Source organism: Gallus gallus, chromosome 10, assembly GCF_016699485.2.
Source record: "Gallus gallus isolate bGalGal1 chromosome 10, bGalGal1.mat.broiler.GRCg7b, whole genome shotgun sequence".
NCBI classification, from domain to species: Eukaryota; Metazoa; Chordata; class Aves; order Galliformes; family Phasianidae; genus Gallus; species Gallus gallus.
Window position 1 is genome coordinate 17,347,199 of NC_052541.1, and position 27,208 is coordinate 17,374,406.

The following is a 27,208-nucleotide window of genomic DNA, read 5'->3' on the forward strand; positions in this document are numbered from 1 at the left end:
ACCAAGGAAAACAGATGGCATGGATTATTGGGATGTTTGTAGTACCCCCACATGTCCACTTAGAGCACAGCACAGATTCAATACACACAGTATGAACATTAAATCTGTCCCCAGCTATAGTATTTTATTTCACTCAACCTCTTAACTGCTTAGAGTTCATAAGTCATCATCAATCTGTCAATCACTACTAAATTACTACATTAGAATGATGTTAAGTGTAACTGACAAGACTTTAAATATTGTACATCCTTGATATTCTTTCAGATAAGTTATTTATTAGCAATTTTTGCATTACTAGCTATTACTACTGATATACAGTACATGACATACATACCACTAATAAGCCTGAGACCCTGAGGTAGCGGGTCACATCAACGAGCACAACTGCAGACTTTTTATGGTGTCAACCAAAACCACGTTTATCCGATTTCAGTTTTAACACACTGACAGGTGCAAAAGGCATGAGCCTTAGAAGTCATTCATCTCTAGTGTACTAGTTAGAAATCACTAGAATACTACTTTGATTTATTGTGAATTCATGTTCTTACTAATCTTCTCAATGTGACTCAGTAGTCTCAACAGCGCAGATGGATTATAAGGGAAAAGATTTCTTCTCTGCAACCTAGAAATAGCTTTTTGCAGTTCTTCCAAACACTTTGTTGATTTATAAAGCATTGTTCTTAGGGGAATGATGTTATCTGAAGACACTATACAATGCAAACTGGATGAGGTATTAGATCCCTTTTGTTTCAGAGGCAACACTTCAGATTTGAGTGTATTCTGTTTATCATCTGTATAGCTGCGAACAGTTTCCCTTATCATTGTCTCACGCTCCTTATGTAAAGGCATCTGCTTTGTGTTTATTAAGCACTCTTCTCCAACCGATTCTAATTCAGAATCTTCTGAGCTGTCATAATTAACAAGGCTTTGAAGAGAACCCAGCAGAGATGTATTATCATTGCATAGCAATGAGTTAGACTGGTTAGACTCTGTAACTTCATTATCATCTTGCTCTGTTGTAAACACTAAGTAATTGTGAGAAGAAGCTGAAGGTATCAAAGTCTGTGGTTCTGGTTCACAACAAGCATTTTGCAAGCTCACACCAGCCACGCAGCTTTGCTTTCCTTGATGTGCAGGCTTGATAGAAGAAACTGGTTCAGAAGTGCCATGCTTGGTATCAAAATGGTTACAGACATTTACAAACCGATGCCAGTCTTCTCTAAGAAGTTTTAAGTACCTTACCAAGTACTCCAGAAAGCAAGTTTCTGATGAAATCAAAAAATCTAGAAGTACTGATGAATCAAACGTGATTTTTTCTAGAAAAAATAAAAGTATGCAGTGAGGATTATAGCCACTTGCATGTGTATGGAAGTTCCAGCTTTCCTCCTCTTCCCAGCTTAAATTATCTGCAGCATCATGCCGTAATCTGAAAAGTAGGTTGTGAAATGGATTAAATTCAGTGGAAGTTTACAGTTAAGAACAGACATTTCCAGAAAATTTTATTCTTGATCTTTTTTGCTGTTCTCTAACAGATAATAAGACCCTACATGTTTCATGGTGACAGATTTCCAGGAAAATATTTTAAATAAAAAAAAATCTGGCAAAAAAAAGATCAGCAAAGAAAAAAGCACCTCCTGGATTCCCAGCAAGGTAACTTGTTTTGTTGGATGAGCTTTCTATGCAAGATGGGTTTGAAATCTGTTTTACAGTACGCAGTATTTTGAAATCCAACATCCCAGAGTCAGACTGTCAAAAAGCAAACATCAGAAAAAAAAAGAAGTTTTCATATTAGAGAATGAACACAGGCAGGAGATAGACCAGACAGCCAAAGCACTTAAAGCAGGTTTTCTTAAACTGCATGTCCTTAACTCTGGAAGAAACAATACTTAAAATATGTGAACAGTTCTCTGCAACACTTTTGTATTACTTTTGTAAACTTGAACTTCCACCACATTGGAGAAAGTTAACTTTATATTTAGGTGTCTAAAAATTTTATGTATCTAAGATACTACTTGCAATACGTCTACATTTGAATCTGGAAAAATATTTTGTAAGTTATTATAATATCTTCTATGCTAACTTAAACAATGAAGTAGTGAACATCCAGGGCAAATTGACAAAAAACCCATTTCTGATGTTAGTAGTGACAGTATTTACCAAATAGCTAGAATTTACATGGGTCCAAATGTGAGAGCCTTACTTTGCCAGAGGTCCCTAAATTCTTGAAACTTGATTACAAGATCATGTTCTTCACATGTGTTGAAAGAAAACACCCTTGCCTTTTATCTGTAGTTAACCACTATTTAGATTGTGAAGTCAATTATTCTCAATTACAGGATATGGTATTTGTTGTACAAGTCCTTCATTTCAATGCAAGAAATACTTAACCAAATTATCAGAAAAGTTAACAGATCTTACACCATCCATTACCACATAACTCAGAGCTTATTACTAAAAAGTATTCATCCTTTATATAAAAGTAATCAATGGAAATGTTATGTATGTCACAATAACCTCATTAAATTATTATTCATAGTTCTGTCAAATAAAATGCATACCAACCTATCAATTTTTAAATAAATGAGTAATAAAGCTTTTGCAGCTTCCCACATGTCATCATCTTGCTCTATAAAAACCAAGGAGAGCCATTCGCAATGATGTGCAACTGGGTGAGAGTGCTGGGAACACTTTGTGTGATTCCTCCAGAACGTCAACAGATGGGACATAGAACTATGGAAGTGTTCTGAAAACAGGAAAGAAAAGGGAGGGGAAAAAAAGTAACCACATCCTTTTGTTACTAAAGAATACAGACATTTTTTAAAAATTAACAATGCAAAAACACCGCACACATTTCTCATTCCTAAGCTCGACTGATTTAACACAGCATCAAATTTTATAGATCACTTCTTCCTCCTTGGTACTAAAGAAATCTAGAAAAAATTCAGAAAGCCACAAGCAGTTATCTAACCTTAAATTCTTTTTATTTCTAAAAACACCAATGTTTAGATGTTAACATTATCAACTAAGTTAACCTGCAGAAAATGAATTTGCTTATTGTATACTAGGCTCCTCCTCCCCACAGAAGACAGATAAAACCTAAGAATGCAGTTATCTGATACAGCAGTGTCCTTCTAGGGGACCTAGGAACTCCTGCAGCATGAATAGTCTTACACTTAAGTTTGCAGATGTGCATCTATCACAAAACCTACAAAAATGCTGCTGTACCTGTACGGCTGTGGTTTATATTTTTCTTTAGCTCCCCAATTAGGTAGCTCCATTGGTATACAGCAAACTAAAGAAAAGTGACTTATAATCAGGTCAGCACCACAGATGTAATGATCTAAAATGAGTATTTCCATTCCATAATGCAACTCTGATGTTTTAATAGTGCTGAAGCTAAAAAACCCCAGTGTGAAAAATAATGCTGTACAGAAATCTGCTGCACTGATTTACAGTCAATGGGACCAAACTACCATCTCTACAACAGAGTAAGAAGCCTGAACAACAGCCTTTAACTAAACAGTTCTTTATAAAATAAACTCATCATGGATGACACAAGTTTTCAAGTGCAGATAGGCCTGAATAAAGGTACATTCATGAGACATCACTTCCAGCACAGATTTTGCACTATTTGCACTAACTCTCTAAACTAATGCCAACGGTGCTTTTCCTGAGAATCCTAATTTTCCCTTCCTCCTGAACACTGAACTCCTGAATGGGAAAAATCACCTCAAAATTTATGCCAGTCTAGTGTAGCAGCTTACCTGTAAAAATAACTGCATTCTTATGACTGAGACAGACTCCTCTCCCTTAAGTCAATAAACCTCTTTAATAATGACAAACTAGAAAATGATCCTTTCTGTCTGAATTTAGGCACTAGTTTTTCATGTAATGCAGCATATATTCAATATTTAGAAAATCAAAAAGTGACACACATCTTTACCCCAAAGGTATTCCGTGACAACTTTTACACTGCTTGAAGTACACCATACCTTGAAAAGCACAGTTGCATCATTATATAAACAGCAATTACTGCTTTTGAAAGATTTCCTGAAGCATTGGGATCAATTTTACTAACAAAGCCATCATTATGTGGTTTTCCTTAATATTTGACTTAAAGAGTTGCTTCTCCTCTCAGGAAAAAAAAGAACAGCTAATTATCTTCGTTATTAATAGTTACTATTCAGAATGAAATTCTCCCCTATAAATCAAAGCTATCTGAAAATTACTCCCAAAATTGGAGTGAATTAAAGTTAAGCCACCGTAATTCGTATTAGTGAAAAAGATAGGATCAACGAGCTTCTCAGAAGGGAAGTCAGTCTATTAAAGCATTTTGGTGCTTGTTTTAACCACTTCACTTAATAACACTCAAATAGAAGCACCACTCCTTTCAACTTGAAATTCCTCATGACACCTGTGGTGTTTGAGTTTAATTAAACAACTCATTTTTGTAGCACAAATTGGGAAAAGACAGACTTATTTTGAGAAAATTTTCCACAGAGACATCTAAAATAGATGTAACCTACTTTTATTCTGTTCATTTGTTCTTAAACTACCTCAGAACTTTTTCAGGAGATGGATTGTAAGTAAAATCTTCCCTGCAAATACTTATAAATCCTAACAATGAAACTGGCATCACAAACGACATCTTCCACAATATGGAAGAAGTGTCAGAAGCTCTCTTGCAAAATCCTCCAGCTGTCTTGTACAGATAAATTAAAAATGGACTTTGCTCTAGAATGCAGACATATAAAAAGTAAAGTAACATTTACATCAAGAACTTTTCAAGTGTCTCAGTACACCATGAAAATGCTGTAATAACACATGTATTAAAAAATGAAGTGATTGTGACATTTTACCCCATCAGCATTTAACTGAGTGTAAGGAACATATCCATTCTCGCTTGTATTTGACTAGAAACACTATTTCAGGACCATTTTTCCTTTTTTGTCATGTCCTGTAATCCAGGACAACATTCTGCTTTGATCATACAATTTGCACATCCAAGTTCACGTGGCTTAGTATCAGAAGACACTCATCAATGTGCCTCTGAGAGGTAAACAAGCCAGTGGAAAGATGGAATTCCAGGATATCAATCAAGCAAAGCATCTCCCTTAGAGCACACAAGAAGGCTAACTGGATACCAGTGAGAAACAGCAAGGCATCCTCTCCTGTCAGGAATGTGAACTGCACAGCATTCCTCTGCCATCCCACTGTTGCCTTGTGGCAATACCCAAACACCAGAGACTGATCTGCTCTTCTGCTAATCCAATTCATCTATTCAGTAGAACAAACATACTCAAGCTGAGCAGGAATGAGAAGCATGCCTAGCACCTACTAATTTCAAAGGGCTGTATTTCTAAGTTAGAGTGAAGAAAACCACCACTACACTCTGTCAGCTCCCATAATTTCCCTGTCTTTTACTTTACAGCCTCATTATATAATGTTTACCTCTCACCCACCACCACTTTTTCTGTCCCATAATATTATTTGTCTGGCAGTAACACCAGTGCCTTCAACCATGTTAAGTGGTACTTAAAAGGTCTACGTCCACATTACGAACCAGAAAACCATCACCTGTCCTTTCTTTTACCTCTCCACCCAAATGGAGTAAAAGCTTGTGCTATGAGCTCTTTTTCTTCCAGCTGGAGAAAAGCCTGGTGTTCTCAAGTTGGCTCAACTATTTCAACTATTAAAATATATTCTTAATAGGAAAAGTTTCCCATCTCAAGTGCAGCTGTCACAAGCCCTCCTTATTCCAAGGCTAAGAATATGAAAAACATAAGGAAAAAGCTAATTTAGGTAGGACATAGTGATAGTGATAGCAAACTTTCTGGGTGGGATTTTTTGTTCCACCTTCCTACAACCATTAATTCAGTGGAATATACTTCCAATCTTAATGAGATGTGACTACAAGTTTAAAAGCTTTACAACTCTTGCTGCTTAATGAACAAAACCAAAAAGAGAATGTTACCTTTGATTTCAGCTTCTGTAGCAGAGTTCTGACACTTGAACTCCAGTGCTTTGAGCACAGCCAGACTTAGGGCTCTGAGAACAGTTTGGTCAGAACCACTCTGAGAATTATCTCCAGAGAGAGCTTCACTGCTTCCAAAGTAGCTGGTCTTTTCACCAAGTGGGATTTCATTAAGCCAAGTCAAATTCACAACTTGCAAGACAGCATTACTTAGTGCAAGCATATCCTCTTTTAAATATGGGTTTTGTAAGAACTGAGACCCACTTACAGCATCTTCTTGAGACTTATAAAGGACACATTTTTTCAGGAGCATAATGAACTTCTTCTTGATGAAATAGTGAGTTGATGAGTTAATGAGGTTCAGGACATAAGACACTTTTAAAAACAATACTCTCTGGCATCTCAGAGGTAGCTCTAATTGAGTTCTAGATGCAAGAAGTGCTTCAAGAACATCTGTGAAACTGACCAAGTTATTTGCAGCTTCAGAATAAGGTAAACTGTAGAGCTGACTGTCAAAATGATGTTGCAGAATGGAATTGTAAAATCCTTCAAGAACAGCATCAAGAGGAGCCAAGAACTTCAAAATACCTACAGCAACAAGAAGGTTACAGAGTTGGAATTCTGGTATACCACAACCAGCTAAATCATCAGATTAGCAGAAAACTGGTGATTGGGACTATTTCCAGTTTAAGAGCATGCCAAAGCGACATTTTTAATTGCACTTTAACTCTCTCTACAACAATGAAGAAAATAAGTGTTGTGCAGACAAGCCACTCTAGAGATCACCAGTAACATCCCTCCCCCTAGTGGGCACTAATGTATTGACACTACCACAAAACTACTACAGTACCTGGTTTAGGTAACATTTTATCTTTCATTACATCCTTGATAACAGCCGTTAGAGTCCACAAACATTCTGCTACTTGGGTATGCATAGGGAACTCCAGAAGACTTTTCAAAGTGAAGGTGAGCCAGGTGACATTTACTGCATTCTAATTAAATGAGTTCAAAAAATAAAAGCAGTTACAGTTACCATATAAATTAAACAGCAATACAATGATAATTATTTTGATATTCAGATCCAGCCATATTTTGATGACATTGATAAAACACAAACTAAAGCATGGAAAAATCACAGGAAAAAACAGCGTACCTATTCAGTGCTTTTTAAGCATGTAGACCCATATTTACATACACGAAGCCAAATCACATAGGCATACAATGAAAAGTAGCTGTAATTTCCAGAAAAGAAAAACAAATCTTGTTAATGTTACGCAATGTGCCCCAAATCAGGTAATACCATAGAGGGAGATAATACTGTAGAACTTGGACAGATCAATACAATAGGAAAAGGTGTTTCAGCTAAGGTACAACACTAGAAAGATCAGCACAATAGAAATATACTATAAAGGAAAGAAAGAAAATTACTTACCTCTATCAGAAGATTCCAGGTTCACAGGGGAAAGCTCCACCAGGAAGGAATCTCCAGAAAAAGAACCTCCCCCAGTGGCAGTCAGCCCTTAAATGAGGCCTAAGAGAGGTGCAGCCAGGCTCCATACCTTCCGGTCACACAGCTGAATTGCCTCCACCTGTGTTTCCAGGGCTGACCAGGTCCTTTCCCCAGGTGCTCAATCAGTGGTTCAGGCCGTAACTCAACAGTTCCCATACAGGATCATATCTAAATTCCTAACTCCCATCACAGACAACTTTGTAAGAAATACTATAGATGTGCTTCTAAGAAGAAATATATGCTCAGAGATGCTACTATGGAAGCTGTAGTATTTTTTCATCAAATATACAGCAAGTGGGAAAAAAAAAACAGTTCTTGGAACATTAAACAAGAAAATACAGAAATGTATTTGATTAACTTTCAGTAGCTTATTCATTGTTATCTCTTGCATCACTCAACAAATCTCAAGCAACTGTAAAATAATAGTGTAAGTCATTGGATATTGGAAATCTCTGTACTGTAAGCTCAAAGAGAAAATTTATTGTGACGGAGACATATTTTACCTTAGAGTAGTTTCATGAAACTCCAGATGCTTATATTGGAAGACATTTTATCTCACATTTCAATCTTCTTTCTTTCTCCTCTTCATGCCCCTCCAGACTTGAAACGCTCTCACAGAATACTTATTACATATTCTTCGTATTTACTGCTTCTCACCCTAAGCCCTTTAAGATACTCTTTATAAGAAGACTACTATACAGTATTACCCTCATGCTATATTATCATTACTACCTCATAGTACAATGGTATGGGAACTGTTGAGTCACGGTTTGAACCACTGATTGAGCACCTGGGGAAAGGATCCGGTCAGCCCTGGGAGCACAGGTGGAGGCAATTCAGCTGTGTGACCAGAAGGGGTGGAGCCTGGCTGCACCTCTCAAAGACCTCATTTAAGGGCTGACTGCCACTATGGGAGGTTCTTTTTCTGGAGGTTCCTCCTTGGTGAAGCTTTTCCCTGTGAACATAGAATCTTCTGATACAGGTAAGTAATCTTCCCTTCTTTTATAGTGCTTTTCTGTCATACTGGTCCTTCCATTATCACACCTTTCCCATTGTACTGATCTGTCTAATTGCTACAATAGCATTCCTGCTGTTCCTGATGCTAAATGTACTTCAAAAACTGTGTGCTGTTTTGAGGGTACTGACAGTCTATAAGTTGAACATTGCCAGACTACAGCTCTGCTTTTCTGAAGGAGCAACAGAGACATGTAGGCAATAGATGTAGAAAAGAAGCACTGGTGTTGTTCCAGAAGTCTAATTATGAAAGGATACTCTCAATAAGTAACTTTAGATTATGGAGTAGTCAGATAGAAACAACTTTTATGCAATATAAGGGCTATAAAAAGTTGGCTACAAAGTCAAATGGAAAAACTTTTATAAGTATATATTCACAAAGTCATTTTTCAAGCTGTGAGAAGTTACATGATACTCACTTCTTCCTTCAGCTGGAAATATACAAGAGATGCTAAACTTTCTGAAGCCATGTGAGATAACAGCTGATCAGAGCTACTGAGAAGACAAACCTGCAGATATGTAAAAAGAAACAGTATTCAAGTAGTCTCCCTTCCATTTCTCTTCTTTTGCAAAAATCTTTCCAAAGGTTATAGAAACTCACCAATTTTGAGTCAACTTTTGTTTCTTTCAAAAGAAGGAGAAGGATTTCACAGTACTTCTGTCTTGTACTGAATTCAATTTCCTGGGACTCCGCTTTAGCAACCAGCATTTTGATCAAAGTTAATTGAAGCAGCATCACTTCTCGTGGACAAAATGAGAAGTTCATGTTTGCTAAATTAGATGATACATCATCTGCTGTAGGGACAACAGTATCCTGATGACTCCTAATACTGCTATCAGTAGATGGCAGATCACACAATTCATCTCTTTCCTGCGACTGCCCAACACATAGATTAAGAAAAGAGGTGTAATAATAGCTTTCCTTTGGTAACAGAGTGCCTGCCAGTACATCCTTATATATCTGCTGTAGCAGAGATATCTTCATTGTGAGAACCTTCAATATATCACAGAACGCTGTAGGTCTTCACCGATTATTTCTGATTGCTGCAAATCAGTTTTGAAGTTATTTTTATCCAGTAAAAGAAAGAGACAGGCTAATAGGCACTCCTCTTCTAAGTTACCTAGGAAAAAAAGATTATACTATTACTGACTTAATAGATAACCATAAAAACATTAAAGAACATCACACATTTCTAGACTTTGTACTACTGTTACTAAACTTAAAACACAATTACTCTGTAGTTAAACAACAAGAGTGATAAACTAACAGTTGCACAAAACTTTGTCCTAGTGCAGCATTCATAAAGTATAAGAGTTACAAAGTAGTGAAGAAATATACAGTTCCAATATGATATTACTGAAAATATTGATTTGCAGGAACTAACAAAAAGACAATTTCCAGGGTTTGCTTCTGAAAGATATGAGAATTTCAATCAAATCTTACTCTACCTTTATGCTGCTAAATCTACAAAATCCTCATTTCCTTTGTGAGGGACTGCTTGATGAACAGGCATGACGTTTCAAGAGGGAATTTTCATCTGAACTGATAGTGTTTATTTCTCCACTAAGGGTGAATAGGACAATCTTACTCTAGTTAAAAACAAGATCAAAGAAACCAAACGGACAAGTCCTATGTTTTGTTGCACGTAGACTGAAGGTGAGTACTGTGAATATACAGGAGAAAACTGGGCTAATTTAGTAAGGAGGACGAAAGAATTCATTTACCTCTGGACATGCAAAACTCTCACTCTGAACAGGTAAATCTTGTAATCCAAAAGTTTTTTTTATACAATACAAAAGGTCATCTATGCCTTTAAGCTTGGTCTCAAGGGTCCAATGTCTGAGAAATTTAAAATAAAAAATGACTTGAAGTGTAAAAGTCCCTTAAAAGCATTTAAACATTCAGAAAAAAATTTAAAAGATAATCTTTTATCGTAAAACCAATGGAATGTTTCTCTTGATTGCTGGAAGATTCAGTGTAGCTTTACAAGAAAACCTATTAATAATTCAAATCTCTCCTTACAGTGTGAGCAGCTAAGCACCCCAAAATTTCTACTCATTATGCAAATGGCTAAATGGGTGTCAGATCTCTCCAGAAAACAGATTTACTCATGATCACAAGGGCTTCTTTTTCATCAGTGATACTATTCTATACAGTTTTAACATACTATCTAATCACTACCCTTTTAATAAAAGAAACTCATTACCTTTTATCTACTGTGAATTTAGGAGCGGGATTTATTTTCTTTATGGGAATTTTCATGTATGCTCTTGGGATTGCCCCTCTCTTTAAACCTGGCATAGCCAAGGTATGCTCCTGCAGCCATCTGTCTCTAGCTGCCTGTTGGTTAATGTTAAGTTTCCCATCTCTTAAAAAGGGTAGAAAACTCTATTAGTAAAGACTAGCTATTCCCTTTCTATGTTTTTAATCATAATTCCAGTTACCATCACACCAAACATGTTTAAAATTGTTTTCTATTGTCTTCTGGAATATTACCAGACTTTGAGGTGAGGCTACAAGGGTTTATTAAGCTTATAATCTTCACACTTTTTTAAAACTATCAAGCATTGAGAATTATACTTTCATTTTTATAATGTGATTTTTTTTTCTTTAAACTATACCTGAAGTATGCATTGATGAAATGGCTTCCCAAAGCCACAGAGTAGTGGGGGTAGACCAAGTTTCACCACCCAGGCTGCTGCCTACTGCCACAATCAAGCAGTATTTCCCTTGGTGTAGATTTAAGAGAATCTAAAATTAGAAAATAAGCACTTCTCTGCAGGGAATAATCTACAGTTCCCTCTGCTGGGATATTTTTGACAGCAGTGGCTGACCTGGCAACTTCAAAATGTACCTCACCTAATCCGTGGCAGACCTATGAACCCTTTCCCACATTCCACATATTAGAGATTAGATCTGATACTTTAAATTCCCTCTCCATCTGAAGAATCTGTGATTCTACTTGAGGTGAAAATTTATGGCCTGAAACCTCACAAAATTTCTTCACAAATCACTCAGAATATTTTATGTAGCTATTGTTCCCATCTTTGAGTTTTATTTCTTCCTACAGGAGCATCTAATAATGTAAAATTATCTCAACACATTTGCTTCTATGTTCAAAACCAACCTGAGCTGTTGTTCTTTGTGGGAAATGAACAGATCTGTCATGCACAAATTCATGCAACACAGCACAGCTTTAAGAGCACAAGAGATTTAGAACTCCTCGAGGACACGCTACGAAATTCTTACCTTCACCACATGATATTGGTTGTGCTTTCCCTGATCCCACCATCATGCATTTGTATTATAGCATTAATTTGCAGAACACTCTGAAGAGGACTGGTAAGGTATGCCTCACTCACACAAAACCTCATCTCATGAGGGGAAGTCATTAAAAGAGATACGTGAGGGGCTTATTTTGAAGAGGTTTAACTTCAAAGAGGGGAAAGATGTCAGATAGACTCTGTTTGGCTCAGCTGTAATAAGAAAGCACGGTGGAAAGCTCAAAGAGTAAAGAAAAGCAATTGCATCCATGCAAAAGAAATGACAGCCCCAGCCCTCACTTGTGTTATTTATTTGTGTTATTTATGACAGCATTGAAAAACCAATTATGGTAAGGCCCCATAGTGTCAGACTCCTGCATAAACAACAGGAAACAGTTCTGAAGACCTTGTATTGAGATGAATCAAACAGAGAGGAAAGCTATATAGGAAAAAAATGTTTTCCTGTATATTATTTTTACCATCGCTTTAGTCAGGCTTTAAAGACATAAAATCACGTGGAGCTGCAAACACAGAAATGAGAGATGAGAACAGGATGGAGAAAGAAATAACGGACCCGAGATGGCATGTGAGCCTGTCAGCTGTAAGGGCCTCACACCCAAGCTGTGTACCTGCAGCGACTGCGTAGGCTCACCTCTCGTTAAAAAAGCTTCTGCTCAGTGCTGAGTTACCGTAACCCACTCTCACACAACGTCATTTCCCTTCAGAGGCTGTAAATAACCGCTTCAGCTCTCGCTCTAACCCAAAGCTTCTGCTCTTCCGCAGCACCTTTGGCCTGTAGCCACCCACACCACCCCGAGCCCAGACCCCCTCAGAGTTCCCTCAGCGCTCCCGCCTTCCCCTCGCGCCCCCCAAGCCCCGCCCCCTCGCTTCCCCCTCTCCTGGAAGCCCGCGGCCCGCTTAGTCACCCCGCGCCGTCCCGCCCCGTTGCTAGGCGACTGCTGCTAGGCGACCGCCGCGACTCACCCGCCCCCGTGAGACAGGGCGCGGGAAGGCCCAATTCTCCTCCGTTCGATCCCCGGAACCACCACAGCCTCCCCCCTCCGCTGTCGCAAAGCCCTCCCCGTTCTCTTTACGGCAAAGGTGGGGCCACGAGCGGCGGGCGGAGCCGCCGTCAGCCCGGAGACCAATCGGAAGCTCCGGCGGCGAGCGGCTAGGGGCGGGCCCAGCGCGAAGGCCTTTGATTGGCTGCTGCGGAGGTCAGTCCCTGCCCGCTGACCCCGCAGCGAGCCGCGGGGGGCGGCTGGGTGCAAAGTGTCCCCGCACGGCGCGGCCCCTTCCCGCGGCCGGCCCGGCCCGGCCCCGCCGCCGGCAGTCAGCGCAGCGCGGGGGGCGGCCGCAGCGCGGAGCCCGCCGGCGCGCAGGTAACGGCAGCGGTACTCCCCGGCCGCCCCCCGCTTTCCTCCCGGTGCCGCGACCCCGTGGCCTCCGCTGGCTTCCCTTCAGCCCCCTCACTCCGCGGAGCTGCCCTCTCACCGCCTGTCCCCACGGAGCTGGACGCGCTGCCGGCCCCTCCCCGCCTGCCCGCCCCCGGGGCTGCCCCGGGCCGCTCTATGCACTCCCGGGGTGGTGAGGCTGAGGGGAACGCCGGTGACCCCACAGCGGTGCGCGGCCCTCAGCCCCCGGCGGTGCCTCTCGGGGCCCGGAGCTGCGGAGCGGGGACGGCTCCGGATTTCCCACAGCTCTGCTCGGCGGGGACTTCCTGTCCCTTCCTCCGCGCTCACCTCAGCCCCAGGGCTGCGCTGACAGGGTGGGCGGGCTCGGCCTCGGCGCTTCGTACTGAGCCCCTCTCTGAGGTGAACGAGCCCTTCCTGGCCCGTCCGAGAGGGCTTTTCCTGCTTCGGGCTGCTGTTCCTTTAGTATTGGCCGTTCTGCTTTCAGCTTCTGTCATTACATGGCTCAATTCTACTTTTGTGTATTTTTTCAGGTTTAAGCTGCCTTAAAATCGGGACTGTAAAGAGTGGAATGAAACAGAAGAGAGAAAGCAACGCTCACAAGTGCCCAGCAAGGTGATAATCCACTTAGAGTCATCCCTGCTGCACGGCTTGCTTGGGTCTGCAGTCCTCAATGTGGTTTTGGTGGATTCCGTGGGCATTGTTGGGTCTCTTTGTTCTCTCAGAACCTGCGTGCTTCTGAGCGTTGGGTTTAGAAGCTCTGAGGCCCAACTGAAGGGCTCTTTCCTTCTTGTAACAGTTTGTCGTCTGAATCTGATCTGCAGACGTGATTCTTATCACAGATTACTCCTTAACATGTGTTGGTGTCTCTTCAGCTGAGGTATGTCATAGAATCGTAGCATGGTTGGATTGGAAGGGACCTCGAAGATCATGGAACCCCACCCCCTACTGTGGGGTGGTTGCCCCCCACTGTCTTGGGCTGCCTGGGGCCCCATCCACCCTGGCCTTGGGTACCTTCAGGGATGGGGAGTGTCATTTAACATGACTTCACTCAGGGCAATGGCGAGGGTCCCTTCAGCCTTTTCTCCCACTGACATGACTTGTTCCTGCTCTGGTTCTGCAGCTGTTGCTGCAGTAGGTCATGGTGATTAGGTTTTGTTGGTTTTAGTTGCACCAAACTTCTGTGTGGGTCAGGGTTTTTGTATTATTGAGCTGCAAGAATTCCAGTGGATTTAATTGGATGGTGTTTGTTTACAAGTACTTTGTGGGTTGAGATGACAGAATAAGATAATGCAGTTGGATGCTTAAGGGAAAAAATGAAAGGAGTCATCAGAAACTGAGTCCTGCTGTGTGAGGAGGATGGCTTGGTTTCAGAGCAAAAGTGGCTCGTAGGGAGAATTCCTGTTTTACGTGGCTGGGAGGTGAAGAGATGAGCTGTGGAAGGAAAGAGAATGGGAGGTGGTTAATGTCAGTCAGCATTATTCTGCATCCCACTGTTATGTGCTCCAAGTAATGGCACTCATGCCTGTTCTAATGTGAAGTCTGCGCTGACTCTATTGTAATCCATTTCAAATATAGATGAGTTTGTGTTATTTTGGCAAATGTATCCTCAATATGGGTCCCACTGGTCTTCGTCTTGTTTTCAGAGATGGCACTGACTGCACCAGAATGGTTTTTGTTGTCAGAAATGAATTGCTTCTAGTGTTAGTTGCAGTGGAATAAGCAGTACCTGTTGCTGTGGTCAAGGGTGGGATCTTTATTGTGTTGTACCTTCAGCATATGGTGAAAATATTGTTTTCACTGTTGTGCTGTAAAGATTAAGTAGAAAATTCCCCCATTACACAAGGACAACAAATTCTGAGGTATGTACTTTAAAAGCAGAGTGAAGAAATAGTCTCTTCTATTCTGGTAGCGTACCACAAAACCAGATGTTTGATGCTGGAACACGTAGACAGGCCCAGTGTGATTGCAGGAGTGGTTTCTATGCTGTTAGATAAGTCAAGTGCATTAATGCTAACTTTCCAGTGCAGCCGTGATACACTTGTTTCATACAACCTTGGTTTATTAGAACAATCTCTTTGTAACCCCTCTGCCACACCTAACATGAGAGCTTGCATCAGTGTTGCTACTCAAAGAGCACAACATCTTGGTGCTGATAAGCCATAAGGTCTTCTGAGAAATGTGAGCATTTGTGATTTGCTAGGCTCCTTCTTGATGTGAAATGCCAACGCAACAAAGTTTGATCCAGATGCAGAGGTTGGAACTGGGTTCACAGGCACTGGGGCATGAGCTTCTGCCAGAAATGTACACGTGGTCAAAACAAGAAACAGAGACAAATGATGTGCTGTAGCCTTCCTCGTGGGCTCTGGAAGGAATGCAGCACATTGCAAGTAGAGCTACCCCCTTAGATTAAGCTGCATATCCAGTTTTTTTTCTTATTTTTAGCCTCAGGTTACATACCCACTGTTTTTGTTTTTCCTAATTGTGAATTCTAAACCCTTAAAGGAAATCTGTGGAGTGAGAGGCTGCTTTCTGTTCCAGCATTTGCTTGCAGAATGATACTATTGCAGTGAAACACCGTTGCTTTAACCACTGAAGTCATCCAATTAATTCTGTCCAGTTTGGTTCTTCTAGGCCTTATTAAAAAAAAAAAAAAAAGAAGAGCAAATACACATCTTGCAGAGACTGTTAAATCAAATGAGCTCCATAAGTAGCGCTCTTCTTGCTCATCAGCTGTGTCATGAGTAGTAGGCCTGAAACAATTGCTGTAGTGAGGTTTGAACTAGTTTGTGGATTTTTTTTTCCTGTTTCTGTCATTCAGTGAAAAGTTGGTGTTGGGATACTTTAGTGATAGCTAGTAATGTTAAAATGGGGGAAATCTTACACCTTAACACTTGCTCTGAATTATTGCTTACTTTTAAGGCTAAGTTTTCTCTATATTTGTACTGTTTGAAGCTTGCTAACGGTAAGTTAGCAGTGGGGCTGCCTTTTATGCTCTATCTCAAAGTGTGCTGCAGGCTCCCTGCAGGTGCTCCATGCAGGCTGGGGAAGGAGCGTTGCAGCTGTATGAACTGATGCAACATTCTCTCCTGCAAAAGATCTGTAAGGCCTTCCTTCAGCACTAACACTGAGCTTACTAGATCTACGATGTTTTCTTCACGAGGTCTCGCTTGTGGATAAGGTTGCCAGTGTACAGATGAGGATTTTGAGGATTGTTTGAACTGATGTGTTAACAGTGGGTACTGAAGGTGATGTCTTATCTGTTGCTCTCCTGTTTGCAGACCTGCAGTTACTTGAGCTGGGCAATTTCCCTAGTTTTTCATCAGGCCCAGAAGTCAAACCTCACATGTCACCATTACATGGGTAATAGTTGGTAAAATGATACCTCTAAACTTCAGTTTTGGTCACCTGCAGAATGTAACAGCACAACAGCTGCTCGTTAGTCTATAATGGCAGCATGATTGGTACTATACACACCTGAAGCTGATGGAGCACTTTTAGGTTAACTCTGTTACTTTAAATATGTCCAAGCCAGAAGATGGCATTACAGGTGCTCTCTTGAGAAATGTATAACTTTCAGTGACCACTCATAAAGAGTGAAGCTTCTTTCCTTTGAAGTAGTTCTTCTGTGATGGTTAGGAGGATTCATCCATCAGAAACTCATTGCTTTTGGTGCCAGAAGTATACCCTAGGAGCTTGGTGACTTTCATTTTAGCCACTTGGATGCCTCGCTTGATGTCCAGGATATAGCATAGAGCAGCTAACATAAGATATATTCATAGAATGGCTTGGGTTGGAAGGGACCTCAAAGATCATCTGGTTCCAGCCCCCCAGGATCAAAGGGTCCTGTGAAATATTGGCATTTCATGCATTTTTTTGCAAATACTGATTGGAATATAAGAACACAATAACATGGTTGTTTGCCTTTCTCTGTCTGTAGAGCTTCTGAAACAGGAAGCGAAGTGACATAGGAAGATGATAGTTGCATTTAAATTCTTTGTCAAACGCACACTGTCCATTTCAAAATGCCATTTGAATGAGAACACATTTAACTTGTTTGAGTTCTGAAAGAGATAGGAAAAGTGGGTTGTGAGAATCATGAATGCTGATTACTCTTAATCCATAGGACTTCCTTCTACATTATTTCTTTGGTTTAAATGTATTAGAATACTTCAGAGACAACTATGCTCTATGGTGTTTAGTTCCATGCTAGACATTGTGTCATGGTACGCTTTTCCTGCTTTATACAGTTAGGTTGACACCAAGAAGTATTGTCCTCCTCTTGTTGGCTGTGACCTTATGGCTCAGGGGTCAGGCCTGTTGGCCATCTGAGTGGACAAAATACTGCATTATAAACAAGTGTATACATATGTTAGAATTTGTTTTCTGCATGATATATGCAGTGACTTTAATGAAATGGTGCACTGATACAGAAAAGTCTAAGGTGTCTTGGACAACTTGGTACTTTGTGAATAGATAAGAAAGATGTTTCTTTTGTTTTTAGTGCACTACTTTGCTACAATTATTAGTGTTTTAAGCAAACTTTGTCAGGTTGAGTAAGTGAGCTTTACTTTCACTAAATATAACTTCTTTTTATTAAAGTTACAGCTCTTACTCTTGCCATATGCAGCTAATTTTCCTTTGGGGGGAAAAATGCTTGTTACTTTTTTAGTGGAGCAATCTGTTACCTTGTCTGTAGTCTGTGAAGTCAGTGCAATTCTAATTTGCATCAGCTAATAAAAAATGTGTGGGTTTTTAAGTGGAAATCATGCAAAAATTAAAAAGAAAAAGAAAAAAGAGAAGGTGAACTAACAACTGATCAACTATGCAAAAACAGGGCTGGAAATGTGATCAAATTAGGTCATGGCAGTGCAGTTTTGTGCAGGGCTGTGAGCGTATCTGCAGACCTCGTGTGTTTTATCTTGGGAAGCAAAGCTCTTAGAAAGCGTGCATACAAGGGATGAAGAGAGCTTTTTTCCATCCTCTTTTTCTGAGCTGTCGTCAGCAAAGCACAATCGTATGTTGCACGAAGTGACAAATTTTAAGCTGAAGGTTCAGTTCTTAAAATTGTTCTGATGCAACAGAAACAACTCCCAGTCTGTGTGATCTGCTATACGATGAAGTAATTAATGCTTTTATTATTTGTTACATTATTGCAGTGCATAAAAATGGGAAGGGTCATCTCCCAAGGGTCTTTCAGATTAAGTGGACGAAATGCCAGCTGGACAGAAGTGTACAGAGAATTAATGAAATAATATTGGCCAGGAAAGGCTCATGGCAGTGCTTTGAGCAGAGGTCAGCTGTTGGGATTGGTGCTGTTATTTGCCAGGAGGGAGGATAAGAAAGGCTAGGAACTGGATAGAGATGGGTACTGGAGTTCAGTGAGGTTGGATATTGAAAGGAAAGGGTTTAGGTGTAAAGAAGGAGGTGATGATTTTTGAGCTGAAGGTATTGCTTGTGTTGGGAAGGTGTGTTCACTTATCTGAAACACAGTGTATGTTAGCTCAAGTTGGTCATGTTGGGGAGGGAAGGCTTACCTGGTGGTGCCAGACAACCACCGGACAGTGGATGGGAAAGGCAGTGCTCTACCTTCTCAGGTTATATTCTTGAGACAGAGAAACACAGGTGGGATGGAGGTAAAGAACCAACATGATCTGGGAGAAGCCAAGTGGATCCCAAAGGTTTTTCCTGGCATTTGGCTCCCAGAGGGAAACATTGAGCAGTTGGGCAGAAATACATACAGTAACCTTTGCATTCATTCTTGTTCCATAGCAGGAACAGATATGTGAAACTGGAAGGGAAGAGGTTATGTGATTCCTTCAAGGTTTACTCTGCAGAGGAAGCACATCTGATTTCTCTTGTTTTCCCCAGATTATTCTCTGTAGCTTTTTCTTCACCTGGCTGGTGAAGAAGAGCAAACTCTTCTCGCCCCAGCCTCTGAAGGACTTATCTGATAATGGAAAAAAAAAAAACAGCACGTATTTGTGGCCTTTTTTGGCATAACTACATTAAAATGTAGCACTCTAGTACCGGTACAGGGTAAAAACAGGTAGACCTCTGACTCTTACTATTTGCACCTAACAAGAAATATCATTCTTTTTAAGGGGTAGCAGGTTGTTTGACACACATGGACACACAAGATTATGAATAGTGAAGAAAATGAAGAATGGAACATCCATCAAAGACTGACAACCTCTTATAAGGTAATTCAGGGGCATGTTGAATTCATGCTTTTGTACTTGCAGAATCACTTAAGTTCTTGTTACTGTCATTTTTTGTCATGGCAGTATACAAATACTAACAATGTATAGGTATGTATTTTCCATACTTTTCCATCTTAATTTTTTACTTGCACGTAGGAAGTCAGTATGCAGCAATCAAATTGCATGCTGTGTTGTAAATGAGATAGGTTATAGTTGCAAAACGTTACATATTAAGTGCCCACTGGAGAAAGGCTTCCAGTAGACCCCCTTCCCTTCCCCAAAGATTGACTCTGTAAATGAGGATTTGTAAATGGGATGTCTGAATGATCTGTGGAGTAGAAGTGAGCATATTTTTCAAGCTGGCATGTGTCTAGAGCTATCCTGAAACCTTCAGTGTTACAGTTAAGTATTCTTGTAATTTGAATTTTATTGCTTGCCATAGGGTGAGATAGAAGAGTAGATATTCACAGAAACTACACAAGCGATAAAAGGAGCTGCTTATGCTTGACTTTGTCTTCTGCTTTGTATGTTTTAGTACTTACGTACTTTAGTACTAGCTGATTTGAATAAGCTCTGCTAGTCACATGCAACATATGGGGCCAGTGCCAACTTTTTATAATGCTGCATTACAAATGTACCCACCAGCTGAGAAGTGTGATATAAAGAGCTTTGCTTTTTCTTAACCAACTGTCTTTGTAGGTACTTTTTAGGGTATGCTGCTGGCCACTTAAATGAGAAATCCATTTCTTCTTATTTGTGTGGTCTCCCTTTCTCTCTGTGGCATTTTGAACAACTGGTTTGACTTCTGTTTCCAGGATAGTAGGAGATCTTACAAGTACTACTCCTTTACCAGAAGGGCTTATAAAAAATGTGGGAGAATTATATTTTCTTTCCATCACATTCTCAGTTTGAAAGAAGTTTTCATTTTTTTTTTTTACATATTCAGAAAGTAGGGCTGGAAGAGTGTGCTCTGGTTTTTATTTTTTATTGTTGCTTTTGTTTTGTTTTGAAGGATTTCCCCCCAGCTCACATCTTTTATCGATCAAGTTCTACTGTCAGCTTTCGCTTATAAATCTAAAGAAAGACCTTGCTCTATAGTTGGAATTTCATTCTAGATCTCACAAACAGCACTGTTAATGAAGTCAAGCTCACTGTCTTACAGGTGAGAGCATTCTGAAGTGCTAATTGGAATTTAGAAAAGAGCTTAGCAAAAACATTACAGTCAATAGAAACACTTCCATTGTCATCAGATTAGTCAAGTTTGATTTTTTTTTTTTAATATGGTGCAAAAGCTGAACCATTCAGTTAGCAGGTGCTAGTTTGTAAATCCCCTTTTCTTCCAGAGCCAGATAGTGGAGTTTGTGCTATAAAACAAAACCAAATCTGTATCTAAGCCATGTATAACCTATTGAGCTAAAAAGTTGTCTTCTATAGCTCTATGCTGAGTTTGTGACTGTTGGCATACGTGCTATCTTGAAGCATCAATAAATGTCAATGGCAGGCATTGGCTGTATGGAATCTCTACTTTTGCTGTGTAAGTAGAGTGATTGTAGCTACCTGTTCATTATTAGTTTCTATCTCTTCAAGCAGTACATAATAACTTTTTTGCAACGGGCACAAGCAGGTTATAAGTAGAGTGAATAGCCCTTGAAGCCTTAATCCAGAAGGATGGCAGTGATTGATGTTTTCACTTTTCTATTGTCTGTGTGCATATCTGGATCACAGCAAAACAAGCGCCCAGTGGCATATGAGGAGCTGATTGCAATGTCTTTTGAATGACCTATGAATCATGAGGATGTGAAATCCTTATGATATTTACGTAAATGAAGGTTTAGGTGATGATGTGGATTGCTATCCTTATAAAACAGGGTTGCTGTAAATTTTAACAATTTTTTAAGAATTCATTTTCGTCTTCAGAATTTCTCATTACACTTTACTCTTAACTTTATAGCAATCTAAATTCTTTCTTTTTTCCCCCTTTTAAAATCTTCTAATTCATTGTTAATACCCACTGCAGTTGTTTCTGGATAATTGCTGTGACTTCTATTGCTCAGCATTCCCTTTCTTCATTTCCCTGCTTTTATTCTTTCTTCTAATATTCTTTTCCATTCTAGGGGTAGCCGTTAATGGGATATGATACACAGTGCATGTGAAAATGCAAACACTTCACAGACTTTGTACTGTGAAAGAATCCTTAAATACCTGTGTTTTTTTCTTGTCCCCAGCTGGGTAGCAAGTAGAACTGCAGATGAGTGCTTTTCAAACAGAGCACAGAATATTATACTTATTTCTTTCCCAATATATGCTGGTATCTAGGCTCTTTTGCAATGGCTGTTTTAGAGAACCTTTCAGCCCAGCATTCTCATATACTTTATCAAGGTAATTATAAATTGAATTTTTCTGATGTGGTTTCATGTTTCATGTAGTACCATCTTTGTCAGATCTCTGGAATATGAAGATGCTTTACATTGCTTATGTACTAATAAGGAAGCCCAAAAGCCAAAATATGGGTGGAAGATTCTAATTAAAACAAACAAAAAAATGTACATGGGGAAAGGGAGTTAAAGTTCTCAGTTAAAACACTGATCCTGCTAGTATTCCTGTGCAGCAGGTCACAAGAAAACATTGTATTAGTAATCTGAACGTATTTTTTCAATTAATCTTAGGGATTATTTGTTTCTAGGCAGGGGAAAAAGTCGTAGTTGAGTTGCTCTAGCAATTCAGTACTGTTTCATGCAACAGTTTAGAGAATGTATTCAACGGTATCTCTTGAGTCATCATTATTAACCAGGTTGTGATCTGAAATGAATATTGTGTTCTGGAGATTCCTCATTCTCTTCCTTGTTCAGGTACTTTAACTGTGGCTTGCTGTCACTTCTGAAGAAAATATTTACTATTTATTATATGCAAGTGTCCTCTTCAGTTACTGCTCAGTGATGTGAATCATATACCAAACTTTTGCTAGCAATAGTGAGATTGTGCTTTATCTTATCCTGCGTATAAGATGACTTTGCTCTGCATATAGGGAGTACATCTTAGCGTTGCTTTTACTAGTACTGATTATTTTTCTAGATCTCTTTCCTGATCGCAGTCCTAATTAATTCATGCTTTATATTGATTCAAGGTGACCAGTGTGACCTCATGACGCTTCTGTAAAAGCCAGACTCAGCTAGGATGTTACACCATCACTGTCGGAGAAACCCTGAGCTACAGGAAGAATTGCAGATTCAGGCTGCGGTTGCTGCTGGCGATGTTCACACCGTGCGCAAAATGCTGGAGCAGGGATATTCTCCAAATGGTCGAGATGCCAATGGCTGGACCTTGCTTCATTTCTCTGCAGCGAGAGGGAAAGAGAGATGCGTCCGTGTTTTTCTTGAACATGGAGGTGAGTTGCCTAGAGAGAAAAATCTTGATACCCAGCTCACAGCTCTCTATCCCAGTTCCCATCATATGGCTTTCCAGCATCACTTAATTGCCAGACTGCTTCTGTTTGTTTTTTTTTTCCTCTTTCTCTGGTGCTTCTTTTCTGTTTCTGTCCGATGCATGCTCTGTGAATGAGGTAATAGATTAGCTGTATAAGTTAAAACCTGACATTGTTTCAGAATTGCCAAGTAATTGTTAAAAGAATGAATACACCTTATAAAAACAGGGCAAAGAGCTCATTATAAACTTAAGCACACTCACAGGACTCGCTATGGGCCTTTCTACTGTTAGGGGCTGTTACTAGAGGAAGGCAGGCCTTTGGGCTGAAATCTTAGGGAAGATTGTTTCATAATTCTCAAGAAGTTAACAAGTCACGTTAAAGGTTTGAGTTTCCATGTAGGTTTTAACACAGTCTGCTAAACTCCATGAAAACATTACTTTGTGCAAAGACTTTGGTGTCAGCTAGTCCAGCTGAGTTCACACTTCTCATGTTCTCACTGGTACTGAAGCTTTAAAGAATTGATTGAGTTTTAAGTGATGTAACTGTGTGAGTGGTGTTCATTCCTCACAAATGGTACAGTTAGAATTTTTTTCTGTATCTTCTTTTAAGGCCATCTATAGGTTTAAAAGTTGCTTGGTTTAAGCCATTAATGTGAGATGAGGGAAAAAAAACAAAAATCAGACGATCTCCACATTCTGAGTAGTGTTCTTTAAGAACAGCATCCTTTACTCTAGCACTGTTCTAATCAACTTAGTTCTGAATCAGGATGGCTTCTAGTCCTATGAAAACTGATACGAATTATCTTTTTGGTACTTTACTTATCTGAGGTTTGGTCCTGGTCCCCTTGTTTCAGATTTCTATATCTGACATATACTACATTACCGCTAATATTGAATGGCATTAATAAAGTGTGGTGTTTGCACAGTTTGTGGTGTGTTATTTTAGAGCAGTAGTGAAACATGGCCTGAACATCTAGACCCCATTCATATACCTACTGCAATTTCCAACAGTGTAATATGGGAAGTTCTCATGTCCTTATTGGAGGTGAGGGGAAAGCTACTGAACTGCGTAAACAAATAACTTTAACCTCTGCTTTTTAAAGGAAATATATGTAGATAATCTGAAGTCTTCTTTAGTTTGGTAATTCAAAATTTATAGGCTCAGTCTCAAAGGATGTGGTTTTTAAGATGATCAAAAAAACCTTGTAAATCCTACTTACTTTAATTGTATAGGTTTTGCTATTAAATAGCTGCTGGCATAATGTTTTGTCTTGTTTTTATTTTTTTGTTGTTATTCTTTTCCATATGAAGTACCAGCTGAATCTGATGCCTGGTGAAAACTGCCTGTAATGAGACATCTTTGTTCTGCAAGCAGCCAAGAGTTTAATCACCAGGACTAGAAAGTTGAGTAACAAATAGTGTGAGGGTTAGTCATCTGCAGCAGCTTTTTCTGTAGCTGAACCTCCGTTCAGAAAATTGGCACTGATTTGTGCCTTACCTTGTTTTCCCTCAAAACAGATAATGTAAAAAAAAAAAAAAAAACAACCACATAAAAGATAATGAGCATTTAAAGCATAATAATGTCACAAGTGAGCCAATGAGCTGACTGTTAAAAACAAACTTAATCACGCCTGCCTCATTAGAGGGAGGTTTGTGTGTACCTTTCTTAACAGCCTCCCCTTTCCTCCCTCTTGAAGTAGATTAATATGATGTTGGAAGTTAATCCCTTCGGACCAAAAAGATATTGCAGTGAAAGGAAAAGTCATTTTCTGGTATGAGTCTTATGGCAAACAGCACAGAAGTGACTGGGTGTGTATTAGTAATAAAGGGGAGGCAGTAGGTGGAGTTGTGGGGAGAAAAAAGGGTACCTGAGTGTTAGTGGGAAGAAAGGAGGATACTGATAGATGTGGCTGTCTGGTGGTGATGGAGCTTAGGAGAGCTGGAACTATTTTCAAGTACAGGAATGAGAACACGCAGGACTGTTGCTGAGGGAAGAGTGCCATGCCTCACATCTTGGCTGCTGCAGGAGCACTGACGTAGGCTTGAGTGGTAGTGGGTTTGAGATGGATTTTGGCAAATAAGCGCTGAGAGAGACTCTGATTGCTGACCTGGAAATAAGAGGTAGCTTCTTATGGGAGTCGTGACCTAGCTGCCTCCTGCTTTTTCTCTCTCTTCTTTTTCATCATCGCTTACCAGCAAAGAAAAGAGCCAGGGGACAGTGCTGTACATGCAGATTGGCTGATGGGAGTGGAGGTGGTGTGGAACAGGAGGAAGCGTTTATTTTCTGCTGAACAAGGAGGAGAGGCAGATAGATGGGGAAATGCCTAAACTAACAACTCGCATTTAGAGATGAAGCCAGCAGAAATAGCAACGAGGTACAGAGATAATAGACCATATAAGTACTCTTATGAAATGCAGAAACCTGATCAGAACTCCAGAGAAACTTAGTTTTCATTAAGAAACAGGGAATTTGACTTAATGCACTTGTTTCATTCTAATGAAATGTAGATGCTACAAAGCTAGCTCTTTCCTTCCACAGGATTTCCAACACCACTGAAGTAACAATCCACTGAAGCCTTGACAGTGTGTAGTTGCTAGCTGTCTCTGAGTGATGTTCGCTCAATGCTAATTGAACAGGACAGTTTCTTGTTACTTGCATTAATGTGAGGAAATGATTTGGGAAGGCTCCCAGAAATTAGACTAAAAAAAGGAATTGTCTAAACAGAGCTATTTATTTTTAGTCTTGGCTGGAAGGTATCTAATTTTTAGTAAGGTCATGCAGAATCCAGAAGAAATGAGTGCCAAATGCTCATCCTCCTAAACCAACTCACAGTGGTTTTGTGTCTGAACAGCGGAGTCTTCGCGGAGGTCTTGTGTATCAGTGTTGTCCTAGAAAATTCAAAACAGAAGATAAATGTAGCCATGTTTCTAAACCTTGTGGTCTGAATTAATTCCTAGCTGTGGGGGAGTGATAGAAGTACTTTATGAAGCCAGTAGCACTGTGTTCTTGGCTTCCCAAATTAGACTGATAGAGCCAAAGTGTCCTGAAAGAAGCAAAACTGCCCCACTGTGCAGTAAATTGAAACAAAGATTTTAGACTCTTTCCTAATAACCTATATATTCTCTAGATTACAGTACTAGAAACAGGTCTCATTAACAGTGGAGTTAATAGCTAGCTGAGGTGCCCAACTTTAACGTGAAATAAGATCATGAGCATCATTGTGTTGCAATTTTCTATCTCAAATGAGATTGATTACGGTAATTAAGGTACCCTTAATAAGCAGCTCAAGGTTTATGTCACTGTATTGTGCCGTATATTTTAAGAACATTAGAAGTGACCAAATGCAGCTGTTCATATTTCTAGATTCTGCTATCCCCAAATTAATGGGAAGCTTGAGAAGAAATAACTATAATTGTCAAATCAGGATGGAGGCAAGATAAAGAAATGCTGGCAAGTGCTGGCTTCATCCCTTCCTAGTTAAATACGCTTGTACCAAGTACTTTTTTACCCCTCTGCAGAATCTGAAAGGTAAGCTGAGTGAATTCTTTCCCAATTCATTTCTGCCTTGCTTGTGTTCTGGGGGACAGAGATACTTAACATAGTAATGATGTTGAAGCTTTTGAAAAATAATTAGAACAAAAAAATTAATCACAGCAATCAAAGCTTTTAAGGCAACATCAGCCTCGCAGTCGTACTTTTGCTCGTACAGGGACTGAATGGATAGAAATTGTGTGCAACGTAACGTGGGTCCAACTTCTAAAAGCCCTTGTGCAATTCAACAGTTTTACAGGAGGTGGCAGCAAGACACTTGCTAGTGTCTTGTAATGTTTTGGTCTTGTTAAAATTGCTTCTTTACTGGGGGAGCGGTTGGTGCAATTAGCTCTCCCAAAGCACATTATGAGAATTGGAATATTTTTATTGTGATTTTTTGTTTGTTTGTTTTTGGGCATGGTTTTGGAAGGTTAGTTGTTTGTGTAGTTGTTGTGTTGCCCAGGTAAGACTTATTTGTTGTTGTTCTATTCTTGTTGAGATACATGTCTTACTGTGCTTGTAACTTTTTGTTGAGCTTAATGATACAGAAGTAATGAAACTGTGGGAGGAGAGAAGGCACTGAAAGATACTTAAAACCATAGGGAAAAGATATCCTTATTTTGTGAGCTAAACTCTTGCTTTCGTGTTGCAACAACTTGCCTGCTAAATGCTTATACACACACATACTCAAAAGTTGGGGCTGATCTGAGGGGATTTGGAGGTGGCACAGACCAGCCAGGCTGGAATCATGTGCCTCAGCTGGGGGGTGGAAATGATTGACCTGCATGCTCAGCATGGAAGAGAAGGCACGATATGGAAGTGCTTGTCAGTTCTGTTTGTAACTCTATTTTGTGGGAAATGGCTGTGGCTTCTGCT

General features: G+C 39.9%; 3 protein-coding genes across 18 annotated transcripts in view; 1 reads left to right on the forward strand and 2 right to left on the reverse strand.

The window, feature by feature from the left end:
- CERS3 (ceramide synthase 3) overlaps positions 1–12,833 on the reverse strand; it is a 57,075-nt gene extending 44,242 nt beyond the window's left edge. Inside the window, exon 1 of the mRNA XM_046899078.1 lies at positions 12,392–12,833. The gene's annotated coding sequence lies outside the window, so the exon portion shown is untranslated. The remainder of the gene's footprint in view (positions 1–12,391) is intronic.
- LINS1 (lines homolog 1) lies at positions 93–12,833 on the reverse strand. Of its 11 annotated transcripts, XM_040706404.2 has the most exons (9): positions 12,415–12,833; positions 11,121–11,228; positions 10,224–10,338; positions 9,100–9,619; positions 8,918–9,007; positions 6,825–6,966; positions 5,975–6,562; positions 2,563–2,743; positions 502–1,426 (listed from the first exon to the last, which is right to left on the reverse strand). In XM_040706404.2, exons 4-9 carry the CDS (start codon positions 9,481–9,483, stop codon positions 526–528), a joined length of 2,286 nt encoding a protein of 761 aa, XP_040562338.1. In that variant the 5' UTR covers positions 9,484–9,619; positions 10,224–10,338; positions 11,121–11,228; positions 12,415–12,833; the 3' UTR covers positions 502–525. The 11 variants fall into 11 exon arrangements, with proteins under 11 accessions (NP_001376500.2, XP_040562338.1, XP_040562336.1 ...); NM_001389571.2 differs by lacking the exon at positions 11,121–11,228 and having other exon boundaries at positions 93–1,426; XM_040706402.2 differs by lacking the exon at positions 11,121–11,228 and having other exon boundaries at positions 12,747–12,833.
- Positions 12,834–12,982: 149 nt separating this feature from the next.
- ASB7 (ankyrin repeat and SOCS box containing 7) overlaps positions 12,983–27,208 on the forward strand; it is a 30,809-nt gene continuing 16,583 nt past the window's right edge. For 4 of the 6 annotated variants that reach the window (XR_005862565.2, XR_005862564.2, NM_001012770.2 and 1 more), the window contains exons 1-4: positions 12,983–13,144; positions 13,708–13,789; positions 19,279–19,377; positions 22,502–22,762. Coding sequence is in view for 4 of the 6 variants with exons in the window: in NM_001012770.2 (NP_001012788.1) it covers positions 22,552–22,762 (211 nt within the window). In the remaining 2 variants the exon portion in view is untranslated. Of the gene's footprint in view, positions 13,145–13,707; positions 13,790–13,973; positions 14,055–15,015; positions 15,037–19,278; positions 19,378–22,501; positions 22,763–27,208 lie in introns of those variants that run through there. The other 2 variants (XM_040706364.2, XM_040706365.2) reach the window with 2 other exon arrangements.